Source organism: Delphinapterus leucas, chromosome 21 (genome assembly GCF_059928025.1).
Source record: "Delphinapterus leucas isolate spDelLeu-1000000601 "Yukka" chromosome 21, BTC_Dleu_Yukka2, whole genome shotgun sequence".
Taxonomy (NCBI): Eukaryota; Metazoa; Chordata; class Mammalia; order Artiodactyla; family Monodontidae; genus Delphinapterus; species Delphinapterus leucas.
The window spans coordinates 30,441,562-30,457,975 of record NC_143149.1 but is presented as its reverse complement, the minus strand read 5'-3'; the positions used below and the strand labels follow the sequence as shown (position 1 = coordinate 30,457,975).

The 16,414-nt window shown below is 34.8% G+C and overlaps 1 protein-coding gene across 1 annotated transcript in view; it reads right to left on the bottom strand.

The window, feature by feature from the left end:
* Positions 1-5,931: 5,931 nt before the first annotated feature.
* Positions 5,932-16,414, bottom strand: part of ADAM32 (ADAM metallopeptidase domain 32) — a 149,712-nt gene continuing 139,229 nt past the window's right edge. Inside the window, exons 18-19 of the mRNA XM_022571268.2 lie at positions 8,341-8,440; positions 5,932-7,209 (exon numbers count right to left, since the gene is read on the bottom strand). Of these exons, the coding sequence (XP_022426976.2) occupies positions 7,046-7,209; positions 8,341-8,440 (264 nt within the window). The 3' untranslated portion in view covers positions 5,932-7,045. The remainder of the gene's footprint in view (positions 7,210-8,340; positions 8,441-16,414) is intronic.

The following is a 16,414-nucleotide window of genomic DNA, read 5'->3' as shown; positions in this document are numbered from 1 at the left end:
TAAAGAAATGCTACATTTTATAAGTTAAAACCCATACTGACTTCTAGACAATCTGACAGAATGAGCTGGTGGGACAATTCCCCTTTCCATTCCTCATAGAGGAGTGCTGAAAAAAAATAAGACAACAAGAGGTTAACTGAGGTTAACAACAAGAAAAGAATTCTCCTGGTGCTAGTAAAAAATGAAGAAACTGAGAGTTCAAAGGGTAAACAGGAGATAAAAGTGAATGATTGCAGGGGTGTCTAAACCAGTGATATGACTTTGGGACTAGAGATTTAATAGCCATTCCTTAGAAGTTATGAGGCCTTTGCATGCAAGGAAACTAAGTGAGCTCCTTAACTGGAGCCATTTAACCTGGGAGCCATGAATGTCCATACCACCCATTACACAGGGATAGTAAAAATTCTGACCAGTGGCCTTAGGAATGCAGCAGGGAAAGGGGGATATGCAACAGGAATAGATGGGGGGAAATGCATCACTGCAGAGTCCCAAGCCTACAAAAAATGTACTTTCAGGGCCCCAGTCACACTCCTACAAATTCTTGAACACCATGCATAGCAGTTGCTCCAAATATTTTTGCTTTAAAAGAAGCAAAAATGAAACCACCCACATGTGTATGTCTTCAACACAGGGCATGCAGAATTCTCATGGGAAAAGCACAGACACTGAAAGGAAAAGACACTGAAGAGAAAAGAAGTTTGTACAATTACAAACCCCTAATAGATAATGTCAACAGCCAGAGCAAAACAATGAGTTCACACACCAAGAAATACAAATGATTAAAAAACTTGGAGAACATTTAGAATCTCCATAGAGATTTCTGCAAGAATAGAATCCATAAGTCTAGAACAGGACAGAGAAGGAAGAATTGGTGAAATGAGAGTGATCTGAGGAAATGTGAGATGGAGAGAGAGCTATGAAAGTGCAGTTACAAACCATAAAGACACACTTCCAATTCCGGTCAAGATGGAGTAACAGACTGGATTTACCCTCCTGCCTGAAACAAATGAATATCTGGACAAAATATATTAAATGCTGGTTTTCAGACACTGAATATTAGGCAGGATAGTGATCTATGAGAGAAGGGAATAAAGGTGAGACCTGTGATTGCCCCTTGTTACTGCCTGAGGAGAGTTGCCATCCTGTAGCACAGCAAGGGAAACCCAGGCAAAGCCAGAAGTCTCCCTGAATTGAGGTAATAGGGTCTGGGGATGCCAAGGCAGCTACACTTCTCAGGGCAGAATACCAGAGAAGAAAGGAGGTGCACAGAGAACTCCTGATATTTGTGGAGGGTCCTCTTTGAGTGTTCTGCAGAGTACCAATCACTGAATGCAAGTGAAGAAACTCCCTGAGCCAGAGAAAAATTATTAGAAATTAATAAAGGAAGCAATCTCTTGTACTCATATAGGAACAGGAATAGTTTGTGTTCCCACCATCTGAGTTGAAAAATCTCATAATTCACAGTGAGTTTGGTAGAGTTACATGGAAGGGTATTGCCTCTGTAGTGCTAACCATTCTGATCCTACTTAATGAAGCTTAAAAGCAATGGTGTTAGAACAACTGGATGTTCTTATGCAGGAAAAGAAAAACACTCAATTCATACCCCTACAAAACTTAGTTCAAATTGGATATAAGCCTAAACGCAAAACCTAAAACTATAAAACTTTTAAAAGAAAACATGAGAGAAAATCTTCATGAATTTTGGTTAGGCAAATATTTCCTAGATACAACATCAAAATCATGATCTATAAAAGAAGATATTGATACAGTGGATTTCATCAGAATTTTAAACTTTTGCTCTTTAAAAGAGTGAAAAGAAAAGCCTTAGACTAGAAGAATATAGTTGCAAATCATATATATAATAAAGCACTTGTATCCAGCATTTATAATGAACACTCAAAATACAATAATAAGAAAACAAACAATCCATTTTTTAAATGATCAAAAAGTTTTGACTGACTCAATAATAAAAAGACAACCCAATCAAAAAATTGGGTCTTTCAGTTGAAACTGCCATTTTCCAGTAATTTGTCAAAAAGACCAACACAAAAGAAAAGAGAAGAGGCACCTGCTATACATTCTCTAGACCTTTTAGAAAACATGGGGTTGTTCCTTTGGTCACATACATGGGAAATTACAAAAAAGTGATATTGTAGACAGCAAGGGAACTGGCACTATTTAAAAAAGAAATGTCCCACAAATGTTACACAAACTGGGAGTCTACAATGTTACCCAGTATGCTGTTGGCATTGTTGAAAACAAACGAATTAAGGGCAAGATTCTTGCCAAGAGAATTAATGTACTTATTGAGGATATTAAGCACTCTAAGAACCAAGACAGCTCCTTGAAATGAAGGAAATATGATCAGAAAAAGAAGGAAGCCAAAGGGAAAGGAACGTGGGTTTGACTGAAGCACCAGCCTGCTCCATCCAGAGAAGCACTCTTTGTGAGAACCAGTGAGCTGGAACCCATTCCCTATGAAATCATGCCATAATAGGTGTAAAAATAAATAAATAAAAGACCTCCGGATTGTAATTTTAATTAATTAATTTAAAATGGGTAAAATATTTGAATACACACTTCTCCAAAGAAGATGTGCATCTGACAAATAACCACATGAAACAACTGTCAGCATCATTAGTCATTAGAGAAATGCAAATTAAAACCATAATGAGATGCCACTGCACACTGTCGGAATTGCTAAAATTAAAAAAATATATGACCATATAAGTGTTGGTGAGAATGTGGAGGAACTAGAACTCTCACATACTAGTGGTTGGAATATAAGATAGAAGAACTGCTTTGCAAAACAGTTTAGCTCTTTCTTTAGAAGTGAAACATATACCTACCATATTACCCCGTTGTTCCAGTCCTGGGTATTAACTAAGAAAAAGAACACATATGTTCACATAGAAATTTGTATGTAAATGTTCATAATGGCTTTATTTATAACAGCCAAAAACTGGAACGCATCCAAATAACTATCAATAGATGGAATGGATGAACAAATTATGGTATAATCATACAACTGAATACTTATCAGCAATAAAAGGAAAAAAAAATGATCACACAAGAACATGGATGGATTGCAAAATAATCATGGTGACTGAAGTAAATCAGACAAAAAGAAGAGTATATACTGTATGATTCCGTTTATATAAAATTCTAGAAAATGCAAGCTAAGAAGCAGATCAGCAGCAGTATGGGGATAGAGCAGGTGGAAGAGGCAGGAGTGGGGCTTACAAAGGGGCACGAGGAAATTTGGGGGCATGACAGATATCTTCATAATCTTGATCATGATGATGGTTTCATCAGTGTTACTTTTCAAATTATCAAAACATACAAAATTATACACTTAAAATATATGTAATTTACTGTGTGTCACTTATACCACGATAGAACTATACATTAGAAAAAGAACAAGCTATTGATACACATAACATCATGGATGAATGTCAAATGCATTATGCCAAGGGAAAGAAGACAGACTCAAAAGATTACATACTACAGTAAACGATTCCATTTATACAAAGTTCTGGAATTGGCAAAACTATAGGCAAAGAAGACATCTGTCAGTGCCAGGAGCTGAAGGTGGGGTGAGAGGGAATTCTGAGGTGATGAAATTGTTCTATGTTTTATCGAGGTTGTAGTAAGTGTACGCATTTGTTAAACTCATAGAATTACATAAACCAAAGAGATTAATTTTACTACATGTAAATTGTATCTCAGCTTTTAAAAGCTTCATTCTTAGTGTCAAAAGAAAAGAAGCAAAAGGAGAAGTATAAAGATGAGGAAGAGAACAACCATCACCATCTACCATGGAGGCTAGAATGGAAGGCCATAAAATACAGGGATTTCAGAAAAATAAAAGGGATAGAATGGGGAAGAGTCAATCATTAAAGAGATAATGACTGAGAATCTTCCAGAACTGAAGAAAGACATGATAATTGAAGATGATTGTGAATTCAGAGCTGGAAAAATAAAAACAAACTCATATCAGAACAAGTAATAATTCAGTAACATAATACCTTGGACAAAAAAAACTTGAGAAGCTAACTTAGAAAAAAAAGTGCAAGTATAAAGGTAAAAATGAATTAATTAATCTGACAGCAGACATCTCAACAACAGTAAATGCCAGAATTCAATGGCATCATAAAAGGGCTGACAGAAATAACTGTCCACCTAAAATTCTATACCCATATAGAATTTCAAGAGTGAAAGTGAAATAAAACCATTTCCAGGCATATAAGGCAAACAGATGGTTACACATAGACCATCACTGTAATAACTACCAAAGCAGGTACTTCTCCAAGAAGATTGAACCTAGAATGAAAAAAGCAGGATTCCAAAAAGAATGGCGATAATTATGGCATTGGTACACAAACCATGTGACAAAATTTCATAATATATACACACACATACCCAAAAATGAGTGTATGTATGTAAGCACTGGTGAATATGAATAAGGTCTATAGTTTAATTGATAATATTGTACCAATATCAATTCTCTGGCTGTGAAAATGTGCTATGTTAATGTAAGAGGTTATTACTGAGAAAACCTAAGTGATGAGTACAATGGAATTCTGTGCTATTTTTGCAACTTTTTATATTTCTTAAATTATTTCGAAACTAAGTTTAAAAAAAGGGAACCATAGGGCTTCCCTGGTGGCGCAGTGGTTGAGAGTCCGCCTGCCGATGCAGGGGATGTGGGTTCGTGCCCTGGTCCGGGAGGATCCCACATGCTGCGGAGCAGCTGGGCCCGTGAGCCATGGCCCCCGGGCCTGCGTGTCTGGAGCCTGTGCTCCACAACGGAAGAGGCCACAGCAGGAGGCCCGCATACCGCAAAAAAAAAAAAAAAAAAAAAAAGGGAATCATAAAGAATCTGGGAAATATATCAGGAAATCCTAATAAGTATTAACTAAACATAATAATGATAAGAACACAATAACACAAAACTTATTTGGAGGGAACTGAAAAGCCAAATGACAAACAGATTGAAAAAGATAGGTTAGTGTTAAAGGGCTAAGATCCTTGTGTTATTCAGAAGATTATATACAATGATTAAATTAAGACATTATACAACATTAGCTACAAATGCTAAAAGTTAACAAAAATCATTAAAACAATAAAAACAGAATATAAAAACGTACAAAATAGTAGAAGAGAAAAAGAAAAGAAAAAGAAAAAGCACAATCAAGAAAATGGATTTTGAGAAAAGGAAAAAATGCCAAAAAAAAAAAAAAAAGAGGATAGTAAGTAGGAAGAAAATAAGATGGTAAATTTCAATGTGAATATATGTCATCATATATTAAGCATATAAATGTAACAAACTCCACTACTGCATTTCATATAAAAGGCTGTTTATAATATACCAACTAAAATCAAAGAATGGTTGAAAATAAGGGATGAAAAATATGTAATAGGTAAGTCTAAATTTCAAAGAGCAAGTTGATATATAGCAATGTAAGAGTGAGAATAGAATTTAAGATACAATTATTAATGATATAAAGAAAATACACCAAGAATATATAACTATGTTGAACATTATGCATTTAGCCACTGCCTCAGAGTATATAAAGCAGAAGTCTCAACAATCGAAGAGAAAGCCATGACATACTGGAAAACCTTATTTGCCTCTCATAGAAAATGAATGATCAAATAGAGAAAAAATTTAAAAACCCAGTAAGTATAAAGATGACTTGAAACAGCACAATTTAAAAGTTTGTTCTAAAAACAAAGAAAAAAACATGCTGTATCACATTAATTGAAGCATGCGTATCAAGCATATATTTTTACAAAAAACTGACTTTCTGGTTCCAACATTTAAGAGTCTAGATCAGAGACAAAGCTCTCCCAATAAGGTAATAAAATTGGAAAATAACTTTTACAGCAACAAAAATAAATCATATAACTGAAAACTAAAGACCATGGTTTGTTCATAATTTAAATAAGAAATCGTGCTGGAAGTTTCTAATTTTTTAAACTGAATATCAGCTGTATCTTAAAAACTGGAGAATGTAGATGAAATGATATATAAGGGAGAAAGTTTTCACTTTAAAAGCATATTAGGAAAATAAGAAAAATTGAAAATTAATAAACAAAGCATTAGACTCCACAAAGGTAGAATTAAACACATAGCAAAGGTGAAGAGAGTAGCAAAGAGGAACAGACTGTAAGTTAAGGATAATAAACACAAGGAAATATATGGATCTCAACAGAACGACAAATTATATTTTTAAATTACTAATAAAATAGAAAAACCTCTGAGAAGACTGCTCATAAAAAAGAAAAAGGAAAAACAAACTTAGAATTAGAAGGATAAACATATGTATAAAGTATAAATATTTAAAATTATATATAATTCTAGATATGGCACAGGGATGTAGCCACGTGTAGTAAAAATATGTGATACACACCAGCTTTCAGTGCAGAGGTTGTTCTCCACAGAGAGGGAGATGGGGATTGCAGCTGTATATACAGCGGTTTATTTCATAAGAGAAACAAAATATTCATGTTTATTTCCAGTGGTGGGCAAATGGTTGTTTGTCACCTTGTTCTGTCTTTGCTTTTGAACTATATTTTTAAATAAAAATATTTTATATACTAAATTATAAATTTGCTTTCTGAAGACTTTTCCCAGAGAATATTTTTAAAATTATTTCTTACATGAGGCAGCAATGCAAATTGAAACATTTCATTTGTGATATGGCTCATAAATCTGCATTACAAATAAATACTTCTGGTACTTCTCCTGTAGGTGACACAGATCACTGGGCATTTGAAAGCAATAGATATGGATACATTTTAGTTCTTCCTCTCTCAATTACCAAGGTGATGACATTGGCAAGTCATTAAAACCACATTCCAAAATTTTTGCATCTTTAAAATAAGGATATTCAAAACTATCTCAAATAATTAAATGAGATACTGATGTAGCATTCAAAATTCCTGTAAAATGTAAAGTATTATGGCTGCTCATAATATTTCCTTATATGTGACTAGATTTAAATGGTACTAAAGTTTAACTTCAGAACACAAATTCAATTTACTCGCTACTTTGGGGTTCCTCTTTCTTGCTGAACCACTTTTTCAAAGGCTTCCATGAAACAGCTACTATGGTTGCTACGACGAGAACAGGTAAAGCAATGTAGATACCCAAAAGCCACTGCTTCTTCCCAGCCTTCTCAAAACCTCTTTCCTTGATTAAACCTAAAAATAAAAATACATTAAAAAATCAGAGTAAAAAAATTAAGCTGCCTACTTTTACTTTCAAGTTACAGCAAACTAATTACAATGTTCTTAATTTTTACTGTTATTCAAGGAACATGGAAAAATAATAATAGAATCATAATACTTGAGACTATCTCTATAAACTCTCATTCTAAAAGAACAGAAACTAAGTTCCAGAAAGTTCCAATGTATTCTACATTATACAGCAGCTACAGCAAAATCCCACTATAAGTGGGACCCCAAAACTTCAGTGATATATAATCTGCTTGTAAGGTTATCCAACAAACTTGCATTGTTACAAGGTGCATTATCACAGAATCCCACTATATCTGTGCATATCCTGTTTTTCTTTATTAGACTGTTGGCTCTTTGACATTTAGGGATCTGTTTTTACATGCGGAGTCACTGCAGTGCTACTAAAACGTCACTGCCATAAAAATAGAGACTTGATTCCTAATCCTAATTCTGCAGCTAGTTAGCACTGGGTATTCTTTAAATTCCATGAGGAGTGGGACTTTGTTTTGCTTACTGTACATGCCTAGTGCCATATGATGAGCACCTGGTATATAGTAGGAGTTCAATAAATATTTGCTAAATCAATGAATGAATGACGAAAACTAAAGTCATGGTGAACAAACAGAATATTGTTTTAGCCCCTTCTGTCATCTCTTTAGCAGCAATTAATAGATTTTTATCATTTAAACTATAAACGCCAGACTAAAAGCTTATCTTCTATTTCCTTTATTTCTTCTATAACAGATACATATTAACAGTGCTGGACACAGGGTGTGTTGTTTGTATAGAGCTGAGACCACAGGATCAGGCATAAAAGGGGGAAAAGGTTGAAAGACAGTTTAAAGGAGAAAGTCAGACATAAGTAAATAAAAATTTTAAAAGATACCCTCAGCTTCAATCACATTCAAAATTAATATTAGGACAAAAAGCAAGATTAAGAAAGCATATTTGGCGTCTATTTCTTGAGGCAGCCTATTTACCTTTTAATTACAAATACTGGTTTCTTTCAAAGTGTCAAAAATCGAACTTTGTCTTTGCGAAGGTAAGCAATTTGAGAATTTTATTAACTGGATACAAGAAGAGAGAGATACTTGCCCTGTCCCCCAGGCAATCTGGAAGGTATTCTGGAGCGCGCTTGGCAATCTGGAGGGCTGTAGCCACTAGAACAGTTGCACGTCATCTCAGAAGTGCACACCTAGAATCATTTTTTTAATTCAAATGATCATTTAAAAATATTTTCTCATAGAAAGTAAAATTATCAGATGGATCATCAAGCTTACTTTTGTATTTTCATCTAGTGTAGTTTTATTTGATTTATTTAGAGAGAGAATTCTACAAATTGAATGCTTGGATTTTTAGCCTAAAGTGCACACATGCACACACACACGCTAAAAAGCAGCTGTAAAGTGAGGCTCACAATATTTGCACCTGGAAAATTTAACACCTTCAAATGTTCACCAGAAAATTTAGAGTGCAATTTCAGAAACACCTACATAAATTCTAATGAAAATGAGACCATTCCAGTGGTGTGTTAGAGCCAGCCAGTATCAGCTCCCAGGGCTGAGTGTGTAACATCTCTTCCCATCTCCAAGTTCAGTGATATCATGGGGTAGTTTGAAGTATTTGTACTTACAAATGAGGATTTTACCCTTCCTCACGCTAGTTGGTAAACATTTACTAGCATAATACTGCCCTTGACCAGGATCAGGTTTGTTTAATTTGTTAGCTTTTGTTTGTTTGATTTTTAAGCAAAGGTTTTTTTGTATTCCAAGAGGGCATCAGATAATTAATTTCTGTAATTAAATAATTAATAAGAGCAAACAACTTTATGGTGCTTACTATGTGTGAGTCTCTATTCTGAGCACTTATATAGATTCACTGATCAAATCCTCACAATAGCCCTATAAGGTTGGGACTATTATTATTCCTACTTTACAGATGAATAAACTGAGGCATAAATATTTAACTTGCCAAAGGTCACATGGCTAGTAAGTGATGGAGACAGGATTTAAACTGAAGCTATCTGGTTTCAGAGTCTCTGCCCTTGACCACTATGCTATGCTACTTCTCAAAATAATATAAAACATCTCTCAATTTCTAAGATCTCAATTTAAGAACATGAATCTAATTTCTTTATTTCATGGCTTAAATGTACAGGAAAAAAGTATTCTGTTTGGGGTATCCATTGCCTTAGCTCTATCACATCACCTTCATGTTGTTGTGTGTGTATGTATATGTCTGCTGTGAAATACCTCACAGAAATATTTCGTCCTTCTCAGGAGACACCATGTTGTCACTTTGTCATAATATTGTGTCGTTACTTTTGGATCACTTGGTTAAGGTGCTGTCTTCCAAGTTTTTTCCACTGTAAGTTACCATGCCTCCATTTGTAATTAATAAGCAATTTGTGAGGAGATACTTGTGAGATTATGAAAGTATCTGGGTCCTCGTAAAACTTTCACCCACTAGTTTTAGCATCCATTGATAATTATTTAACTCCATTATTCCTTCTATGTTGTTTATACTATAAAAAAGAGTTTTCCCATATCTCCATTTATCTATTCAGTTACTGTTATTGGTAAACATATTACTGATATAGTCAAAGGAGCTTTGACAAGGGTGCCAAGACCACTCAGTGGGGAAAGGAGAATCACTTCAGCAAATGGTGCTCGGAAAACTAGATACCCAATGCGAAAGAATGAAGTTGGACCCTTATCTCACACCATATATGAAGATTAACTCAAAATGGATTAAATACCTAAATGTAAGACCTAAGACTATAAAACGCCAAGAAGAAAACATAGGGGGAAAGCTTCGTAACATTGGACTTCACAATGATATCTTGGATATGACACTAAAAGCACAAGCAACAAAAGTAAAAATAGACAAATGGCTATACAACGAACTTAAAAACGTTTGTGCATCAAAGGAAACAATCAACAGAGTGAAAAGGCAACCTATAGAACAGAAAACTTGCAAACCATATATCTGATAAAGGGTTAATATCCAGAATATACAACGAAATCCTACAAGTCAACAAAAAAATCAAATAACCTAACTTTAAAATGGGCAAAGGACTTGAGTAGATATTTCTCCAAAGATGATATACAAATGGCCACCAAGAATATGAACAGATGCTCAACACCATTAATCATAAGAGAAATGCAAATGAAAATCACAGCAATAGAAACAACAGACAACTTTGCCTAAATATGCTATAAATGCCAGAATACATTATTATTGTGTTTACTTTAAAAAGTCAATTGTCTTCTTAAAAGTTTAAATGAAATACACTATTTTATATTTATCCACATCTTTTTCATTTCCAGCACTCTTCATTGCTTTGTGTAGATCCACATTTCCATGTGACATTATTTTCCTTCCATCTGAACATAGTTTAATATTTCCTTTAGTGCATATCTTCTAGCAACAAATTCTCTCAGATGTTTATATCTGAAAAAATTCTTTTATATCCTTAATTTTTGAAATATTTTCATTGGATATAGAACACTAAATGACAGGTTTTTTCTCACACTTAAATGACGTCATTTAATTTTTTTTGTCTTACATATTTTCTGATAAGAAGCCTGGAGTCATTCTTATCGTTGTTCCTCCAGATGCAATGTATCTTTCTCCTCCGACTACATTTAAAATATTCCCTTTATTAGGGAAAGCAAGTACAGCAAAAAGTTAATCACTGGTAAATCTAAGTGAAGGGTATGTGGATGTTCATTGTAATAGTCTTCAGTGTTTCTGTAGCTTTGAAATTGTTAGGGGAAAAAATGGGGACAAAAGAACATACTTTGCTTTCATGTTTGTTTCAGAATGAATAGGATTGACTGAACACTAATAATTTATCTTTCTATGACTAAAGCAACCACCTCTTTTATTAATTGGAAGCTACCTGTTTCAATCAACCTTGGTTGAGCAGAAATCACAGTATAGATATGGATTTTAGGCCTCAAATCTCTGTTCTTGGTCCTTTGTATATTTTTTATTGTCATTTATTATTGTGACAAGCTAAAGTTGAGCATTTGTTCTTGTGTTCAATATTGTTCGTGGGCATTTGAGACTACCTTCATGAATACATTGGTGTAGACTTAATCACTCAATGTCCCTTTTCAATGTAATAGTTTAACCATCACACACATAGCTATTTCAGTAAACCTCTTTATCTGAGAAATATGGTTAAGTGGTTATGGTCTTAAGATAATAGTAATGAACACATCTGCTATTTTTTTCTTCCCAGAATCTACACTATTCAGCTGGCAAAAGTATCTGAAATTTTCTTGGGGGAAATGAATCCTTTATAAATCGGCAGAGTGGTACTGTGGGATGTGACCCTGCCCAGCTTCCATGCATCACACTTTCCATGCCCAGAGGTTGGTGCATGAACCGGATCAGGCCAATTAGTCAATGTATTGGAACCCTTTAGAAAGAGAAGCTATTTGTCTCAGAGTTACTGCTGGTAGGATTTAAACTTAGAGCTGCTGAATGCCACTTGTATTACCACATGTGTGGAGAGTCTGCATGAAAGTGAATCCTAGAGGGAAGGGAGCCAAATCGAGGGATGGAGGGAGGCAGAATCCTGACAGCATCATCTGAGTCTTGGAATCTAGCCATGCTTGGGCTTTTCAGTTATGTGTATCAGTCAGTAATAATACTTCTTCTTGATACATTATTAGTTCTTGATTTTTATTTTCATTATTATATATCATTATTCATTCTTAATAAATAAAAGTTGTTCTTCAGCCTAAAAACAAAAACTACTTTTATTGTTGATTTCAGTAATTTGATTACAAGGTGTCTTGGTATGTATCTGTGTTTTTCTGGCTTGAGATTTATTGAACTTCCTGGAACTTTGAGTTCATGCTTTATCAAATTTTGAAAATTCCTTAAAATTTTTTCTAGCCTCCCCTCTTTCTCTTCTTCTGCAACACTAATTACACATATGCTGAACCATTTGACAGCATCTAATGGGTCACTGATTCATTTTTTTTTCAGTCTTTTTTACGTTTTTTGTTTCAGTTTGAATAGTTTCTATTGCCTTATCTTTAAGTTCACTGACATTTTCTTCTGCTGTGTCAGTTGTGCTGTTAATACCATCCAAAGAATTTTTCATTTCAGTTATGGTGTTTTCCTATTTCTATAAATTCCATGTGCTTTTTTATATCTCCCAGTTCTCTTCTTACCATGTTAATGTTTTATTTTAAATCCATGAGAATATTTGTAATAGCTTTTTAAAATCCCTGTCAACTAATAACATCATTTTTAACACTTCCAGGTCTATTTCTATTGACTAAATTTTTCTCCTGGTATGGGTCACATAATTCTCCTTCTTCGTATGTTTGTTACTTTCTAAAATGCTATGATGGATACTGTGAATATCATATTGTAGAATGTGTTGTTTTCCTTTAAAGATTGCCACATTGGTGCTGGCAGGCAGTTAAGTTACTTGCAGAACAGCTTGATCAAGGCTTGTTTTTAAACTTTGATAGGGCAGATTTAGAATATCCTTTTCCCTAAGGCTAATTTAGTGCTACTAGTAAAGCATGACTCTTCTGGGATCTCTAGTGATTGTCCCAGGTTTTCAAAATCACCTCTTCACTCTGACTGACTGTAACTCAAATTAACTCCCAGCCTTCTGTAAACATTGATAATTGTTCAGCTTAACAGTTCTGTCATTCTTTCCCTGGTCTTGTGTGGTTTGATCTTCATCAATAGACCCATAAGGACCTCTATGCAAATTTCTGAACCTCTTCCTGCATATCAATGCTTCTTCCCTGGAACACTGCCTCACAGATTCCAACCACTTTAATCTCTCATAATGCCAGTCTCCTTCTCCTCAAGCTACTGAGCCTGCGCTCAGTCCAGATCCCACCCAAGGCGCTGCAGTCCAAAACCTGACAATAGGAGGAGAGCCAGGGAAATCACATCCCTTTTGTTTCCCTTCTCTCAAGGAATAAAGCCCTATGCTGCCTATTGTCTAATATCTGAAAACTGTTGTTTCATACATTTCTTTCCAGCTTTCTACTTGTTTATGGCAAAACTGTGATTAAAGATCCATGTATTCTTCCATACTCCAAAAAATCCATGAACTTCTGAGAAAAGGGTAATTCTTTTAAAAACAGCAGATAGTAGCCTCACTGTTTCTCCACTGTGTCTCTCCTCATGTGAAAAAAATACAGTGTGTACCCCTAGGGATCTAATTACGGCCTTGAATATCATCCCCTTTTCAAAAGTACCAGAGCTTCTCAGAGTGATTGATTACATAAATAGGGCTGGATAACTCAAGAAGAATCTGAGACACATTGCATCAGAGGGCAAGGTTGACTTAGAAGGTACCTATAGGAAATAACCACTATTATTTTCAATTTTCCTTTAAGATCCAGTCAATATAATAAAGCAATAGAAAGAACTGAAAGTACAGCCACTAGAAATAAATGGGTAATTTTACTGTTATTTTCAAGAGATGACTGTCTACCAAAAACCTCAAAAATTTTCTATAGTTTAGTAAGTTGCCTGAATAGAAATGAATATGCAAATATCATTAACTTTCTTACACAGTAAATGTAATGAGGAAAGATCCCTAATCACACCAGTAACAAAACTATGTGATACGTATAAATAATTTTAACAAGGAATATGCAACATCATGCGAAGAAAACATAAAACTATCCTGAAAATAACAAAGACTTGAATAAATAATCCAAAAATGGGATAATTAGAAAATTTGCCATATCAATATAAATATTTGATTTTTACCAATAGCTATAAATGTAAAAAAATATTATACTGGTATGAGAATAGATAGGTAAAGAAAATAAAACAGCCATTATACATATTTGACAAATGAATAATATACATGGAACCACATCTTAGACACCAATGGGCAAAAGGCAGGAATAGATAACTTACTGATCAACACATGGTTATTAAACATATGAATATGTGTTCAATGTCACTAACAGTCAGAGGAGACAATTAAAACCATAGTGAAGAACTTTCTCTTGGGTATCAAGGTGGCAAATATCAAAAATAAAATAGTACTTAGACTTGAGAGGAAGAGATGAAAGAGGCATTCTCATATGCCTATTCCCATAGAATAAATTTATAAAACTTATTGGAAAGCATTTAAAAATTGTAGGTTAATATCTTAAAGAGGATTACCCCCTTATACTCTATAATTCTAGTTTTGGGAATCTATCCTATAGAAATAGCAAGAATGCTTACAAATATTTATGTACAAGTTTGTTCATCAAAGCAAATTTTGATAATACTGAAGAATCAAATATCATATGACATTTAACATAACAGAATGGTTAAAATAAAAAAGTTACAGTCATCTCTCAGTATCCAATGGGGATTGGTTCCAGGACCCCTGTAGATATCAAAGTTCTTTATATAAACTGCAGGATCAGACTCTCACAGTTGGCCCTCCATATCTGCAGGTTCCACATCCATGGATATGGAGGGCCAATTGTAAATAATATTGTTTCTTATAACGATTTTTAGGCAATATTTAAAGCATGGAAAAGTTCTTAAGAGAGAAATGCGTGGGATTAAAAAAGCAAGCTATGGCTTCCCTGGTGGCGCAGTGGTTGAGAGTCCGCCTGCCTATGCAGGGGACACGGGTTTGTGCCCCGGTCCGGGAAGATCCCACATGACGCGGAGCGGCTGGGCCTGTGAGCCATGGCTGCTGGGCCTGTGCGTCCGGAGCCTGTGCTCCACAGCGGGAGAGGCCACAACAGTGAGAGGCCCGCGTACCGCAAAAAAAAAAAAAAAAAAAAAAAAAAAAAAAAAGCAAGCTATTTCCCTTTATATATATTACCATGTCTGCTTTGTTGAATCAGTGACTCAATGGATAAATTTGCATACTTACACAAACACATTTGATGAATGAATGAATAAATGAATTTATACATATGTACACATGTACATATACTGACAAAGAAAATAAGCTTGCAGGAGAAGAGTTAACTCTGTATTGTAAAAAAAATATGGTTAATTCCTTGCTTTCTACTTTAGATTTCTAAATTTTCAAAGTCCTCAGTGATGAGTAAGTACTACTTATTTTATGGGGAAGAAAAGAATAAGCAATGTCCATGAATTTGAAGGAGTGAGAACTTAGATTGTTAGCAGGTCAACATTTGCCCTGTTTGACAAATTTATGCTCCAGATAAGTTTTATTTGACATGCCCAGAGTGTTCAAAGGAATATTTCTAGATCTCAAGCTCAAGAAGATTGGGGGTAAGGGAGAGAGATGAAGTAGAGGAGGTATTTGTTTACATTGCAAGTAAATTTAAAAGTGTTTGGGCATTTTGGGAAAGAAATATGGCTTTAATAGATTTATATTAGAATTTTAAACATATATACCCTTCAACCAAGCAGTCACACTCCTGGTAATCTTCCCACAGAAATACAGGTGCCACCAGAAATACAAGATCCAGCCTCATCCACCAGAACACAGGCACTAGTCCCCTCCACCAGGAAGCCTACACAACCCACTGAACCAACTTTAGCCACTGGGGACAGACACCAGAAACAACGGGAACTACAAACCTGCAGCCTGCAAAAAGGAGACCCCAAACAGAGTAAGATAAGCAAAATGAGAAGACAGAAAAACACACAGCAGATGAAGGAGCAAGATAAAAACCCACCAGACCTAACAAATGAAGAGGAAATAGGCAGTCTACCTGCAAAAGAATTCAGCATAATGATAGTAAAGATGATCCAAAATCTTGGAAATAGAATAGAGAAAATGCAAGAAACATTTAACAAGGACCTAGAAGAACTAAAGATGAAACAAGCAATGGTGAACAACACAATAAATGAAATTAAAAATATTCTAGATGGGATCAATAGCAGAATAACTGAGGCAGAAGAACGGATAAGTGACCTGGAAGATAAAATAGTGGAAATAACTACTGCAGAGCAGAATAAAGAAAAAAGAATGAAAAGAACTGAGGACAGTCTCAGAGACTTCTGGGACAACATTAAATGCACCAACATTCGAATTATAGGGGTTCCAGAAGAAGAAGAGAAAAAGAAAGGGACTGAGAAAATATTTGAAGAGATTATAGTTGAAAACTTCCCTAATATGGGAAAGGAAATAGTTAATCAAGTCCAGGAAGCACAGAGAGTCCCATAAAGGATAAATCCAAGGAGA